This window comes from Amblyomma mixtum, chromosome 3, assembly GCF_055824585.1.
Source record: "Amblyomma mixtum isolate Tamu chromosome 3, ASM5582458v1, whole genome shotgun sequence".
Classification (NCBI taxonomy): Eukaryota; Metazoa; Arthropoda; class Arachnida; order Ixodida; family Ixodidae; genus Amblyomma; species Amblyomma mixtum.
Window position 1 is genome coordinate 433466071 of NC_143014.1, and position 4685 is coordinate 433470755.

The 4685-nt window shown below is 42.7% G+C and overlaps 1 protein-coding gene across 1 annotated transcript; it reads left to right on the forward strand.

Annotated features, from left to right (window-relative positions):
- Positions 1-421: 421 nt before the first annotated feature.
- Positions 422-2378, forward strand: LOC149358146 (uncharacterized). The gene is made up of 2 exons (XM_089578031.1): positions 422-1148; positions 2084-2378. The coding sequence occupies exons 1-2, from the start codon at positions 496-498 to the stop codon at positions 2376-2378; spliced, it is 948 nt and encodes a 315-aa protein (XP_089434157.1). The 5' UTR covers positions 422-495.
- The last annotated feature ends 2307 nt before the right edge of the window (positions 2379-4685 follow it).

Consider the following 4685-nt stretch of genomic DNA (forward strand, 5'->3'; position numbering starts at 1 on the left):
AGTCTTAGGCACGACGCTAGATACGGCCAGTACAAATACGCTTTCGAAGACTACCATAAAACCACTGTAACGCTAACGAGTCTAAAAATTGTGGCTGCATCTGAAGCTGACTCACAGTCGTGGCTAAACAGCATTTTGAGAGGATTAACCGTCAACAGATCCCTGACTTGCGTAACACTGAAGAATTTTAAAATTGACTACGTTTGCGTTGATGCCTTGACAAAGGTCTTCGTAAAAAATGCTGTGTTAAGGATTCTGCACTTAGGACCGTTAACAGAAAACTCATCCCGTCAACGCCGGATTGTTAGCGAGAGGTGTGTCGATGCAATCGCACAGAACAAATCTCTGGAAGAGCTCAGCCTAGCGCTTGACATATGGGGACCTGCCTTATGGAAACATCTTTTTAAGGCACTATCACCGCAGAGAGCGTTAAAGATAAATATTCTCTCATCTCCGCGAAACGCACCGCTGTTGAAAAATGTCTGCAGACTCCTCATGGGAAGTGGCGCTGAAGAAAAGGTTTTCCTGGGAACCTGCATTTGCGATGAGAACACCAATCTTGAAGAATGCAAAGCTTTCACAGCAATATGCTTCTCCAGCCGGACGCCTTTAGTGTTTGAGCGCGCCCTTGTAGAGCGTTTACCAACGTTCACTCGTGTGAAAAAGATCAGCTTTATGATATTCCCAGATGACCTAGACCATGCTTTTGCTGTTGCTAACTATGTTGCAGCAACGCAGACGCTACGAGCACTGAGTATATTCGTGCCGTATTATGAGATATTCGAAAACTTTCGCAGCATCTGGTGGACCAACATTCTCCAATCACTGTCTCAAAATTCCAGCATCGTTGAACTGAAAATTTTCATCCTTAATATGGAGGTGGAAAATCTTCAAAGAGCCGCTGACGCCGTGAAGGAAAGCATGAACATCAGGCGACTCACCGTATCGTTGCAAGAACCTGCACAATCAACCGCCTTTGTGCGTCGCTTGTCGGGTGACATTACAGCCAACTACACGCTAACTCGAGTTGTTCTACAGACCGGGATAGAACCCTCTGAAAACTGGTTCTCAATCATGGACACAGCTCGCAGGAACAGGACCCTCGTCGACCGTGCTCTACTGTTTTCGAGGGCTTCTGTGTTTGACAAGTAAGAAAATTTCGCGCTGTGGAACGACCCGCCTGCTTCTAGTTGATGAATTTGTAGGCTAACTAAAATATTTTGCATGACTTCCAAAATAAGTAACTTTTCCATGCAGTCAAAATTGTATAAATTTATCCTAGTGGCAAGTGTTATTGCAAAGTTCTTGAAAAAATACCACACCTTATGCGCTCACGCTGTGGAAGCCGTACTTGTAAAAAACAAATAAAGTAAATGCTTTAGTGTAGCAAGTTAAGACACTATATAGGTAGTGAGCGTATAACCCCTCAAGTTGCTGCATCCATGGTTCCTACTGCATATATAACGATGTTCTGAGCTGTTGATACTAATTTGTGACAATTCTTCGTTTGTTCACTGAATACTGGTAGCTGTTCCTGCAGCCTGTGAGAGCTCATTTCTAGGAGATACTCTCCTGACTTCAGTAAAATGTTAATCATAAGCCTGACTGCGCCCATGCACTCAAGGAGCAAGGCCTTTCCATATCTTTCCAATTTGCCCTGTCTTACCGCGAAATATTGTCGCACAAAAATAGACAGTTTTCTTGCTACCCAGGTCCTCTTATTTTACTTACGCCCCGGAGAATTTATATTTAAGAGAACTTAATCGTCGATAAAAAGGTATGGAAATCTCGAGCTTAAACTCTCTAAAAGGTTCTACACACTTTATCCGCCTACTGCCTTATCCCGGACAATTTCTACTTAAAAACCCTTAATCTTGAATAAAGAGGACTGGAAATCTTTGCATTAAACTCCCTAATAGGTTCTACACACTTGGTCTTCCTACTGCCTTATCCAGGACAAGTTATATATAAGAACCCATAACCCTTGATAAAAAGGTCTGGAAATCTCCGGCTTAAACTCCCTAATAGGTACTGCCCATTTGGGCTGCCTACTGCCTTTATAACTAGTCGTTCTGCTTCGCAGGTACTGTGCCATTGCTCTGGAGACAGTTTCCCAGCATGCAGCCCTCGTGCAAGAGTTCGCCGAGCTCGCAGCCGTTAGCGAAGCCGACGCAGCGGGGATGATCACATCGGCACTGCGGTCCATCCAAGAGATGGACGACTTCATGCGAGCTGCTGGCGTCGTCCGGGAGAGAGTCGTCTGTCATCCTCGTGAGGACGGGAGCACGCAGTTCGATGACCTGAATACGGACTGTTGGCTGCATATCAGGCAATACCTGAAGGTGGACGACGTCAAGTATCCTCGATCCGGCTCCTAAGAACAGTGGTCTGGTCATTTCCATGTTCACTTCTCCGCGCCTCTCTGCGGATACTTCTTTTCAGCTTATAAGCATATTTATGCCGACCAGCTCACAAACAGAAGGGAAGCAAAAGTTGCTAGAAAAACACCACTTTACAAATTCTCAGCCATGCGCTAAGAAAAAGTGCCCCCGTAATTGTTGGTTGCTTGCACAAAAAGTATCTTTGTGACATGGATCACGGTGTTTTCTTGTTGCAAGCTTGTATTTCCGTCTCATATACATATTATTTAGGTGTGAGACTTGTCTTATCAAGGCCTGCTGTTTCCGAAAGCTGGTTTTGCATGAAGGTATGGCGCTCGAGGCAACCAAACTAAATAATAAAGAAGAAAAGGCTGTTCGAGTTTCAAATACGGAGTGGCGCATTAATCTAACCAGAAAGTATTAGTATATTTCTATGTGTGGCTATAGTCGTATATCCATACACTTTTCCCGCGGGCGGTACGTTCAAGTCGGTCAAGTGGAAACCTCCCTCATAAAACATACTGAGTCTTCATTAATTTATTTTGTATATTTTTGTTTGTACATAATGTACGTTGCCGCTATACCCCTATCCGTTCTTCCTATCGCTCCCCCCCCCCTTTCTTTCCCTCGCCCTGTCCTCTTCCTGAACTTTTTCTCACTCTAGCCGTAGCTCAGGTGCTTCATGTTTCGATGGCGGATGGCGCGGCTAGCAGCATATTTTCCTTCCTTTGTTATTCTATTAACAAGCAGCCGCTAATAATAATAATAATAATAATAATATTACTAATATTAATAATAATAATAATATAGTAATAATCGATTAGTTTTCACACAGATTTTATACGCAAGCGTAAAAAGCACAAACAAAATTGACTAGAAAATTTAACCTCACTCAAGCATTTTTCGGTTCCATGCCAGTTTCAACACGTTCGAACCTGATTTAATCTGATCATGATATGGCCTCCGCAGGCCTACTGTTTTTGCATTATGTGGTTAACGAAACCACATGACGCAACAAGGTTGATGATGATGATTACGAATTTTTATGGCGCAACGGCATCTACGGCCAAAGAGCGCCATGGCACATGGTTTTTTCGTGTTGCTCAAGTTGGGGTCAACGACCCATTTCCCAAGCAATTCGCCCTGAATAAGCCGAGCACCAGGTCAGGGAAAAAGCTTGCACCCATTGTATCACCGGTGGGTACCCGACGGCGCAGGAGATCGAACCCCAAACCTCCTGCATGTGAGGCGGATACTCAAGCTACTAGGCCACCGCTGCGGTACATCGAACAAGGTAGACGCTAAGGTTAACACTTAGTTTGGTTAAAGCAAACTAAGGTGAACGCTAAGTTTGACCTAAGCATTTTTATAACCCTGATCCCAAACCAAATTGCTATGAAATACTCTTTAAGAATGGAAACAATACAACTCGTATTATCCAGACCAAAGTGACCGTATGCTTAGACACCGAGCCAAGAATCAAGAGTAAAGTATTCTTCCTCTGACTTATTAAGGAAGCTGACAAGCAAAAACAGCTTTCAAGGTATTTTTTTTGTGACAGTGCCTTTGTGCTAGCTGAAATAAAATCTGACGCTAATAAAATCAGTTCGAAGTGAAGTTCGTGACCGTTACTGTTTTCAACGGAAAGTATACACTAATGGTAACTGAACGAAACACGTTCGGCGTTAGGCATCTAATTTTGCAGCTGAAAACAAAACTATGTAACAGCTTATTGTTGGTATAGAACTGCCAGGAATTAAAGGGCTTTCAGGTAAGTTGCAAAGAAAGTCGACAGTGACAGTTTCTTTTAATCACAAAGTCGGCATTTCTGAACATTTTTGAATTCTAGATGATCTTAACACCTAACTAAAAAACACCAAACCAGTGAATAGGTACGAATTACTTCCGACGACAGTTAGAAAGACCTATTAATAGTGAGAAAGATTTCCGTCTCCAGTTCTTACTTCTTCTTGTCCCATTAGTTCACAAAAAGTCCAATTTTTCGAATGCATTACTTTTTAAATAATGCTTGAGATTTTTTGCTGCGAAATCCTGACAGTCAAAAAATGTGTTTGAACCTGTGCCAACAAAAAACATATAATTACCTGCAAATTGTTTAATTTCACAAAATTTAATTTTTTCTCTGCTGACATTCAAACCAGATTTTGCGAAATCGCAAAAGCCACGTTTTACGTCTCTTGCGACATGTGATTTGTGTTTGAAGTAAGCTGCAGTGTTTTGTACGCACAAAAGTTTCATTGCTGTGTGCCGACTGTTACGTTGCAAGACACTGCTGGCCTGTGG

Bases quoted from the DNA above. Each gene is read 5' to 3' on its own strand.
- LOC149358146 (XM_089578031.1), top strand. From the start codon at position 496: ATGGGAAGTGGCGCTGAAGAAAAGGTTTTCCTGGGAACCTGCATTTGC. The intron at 1,149-2,083 runs GTAAGAAAATTT...TCTGCTTCGCAG, and splicing joins AGGGCTTCTGTGTTTGACAA to GTACTGTGCCATTGCTCTGG.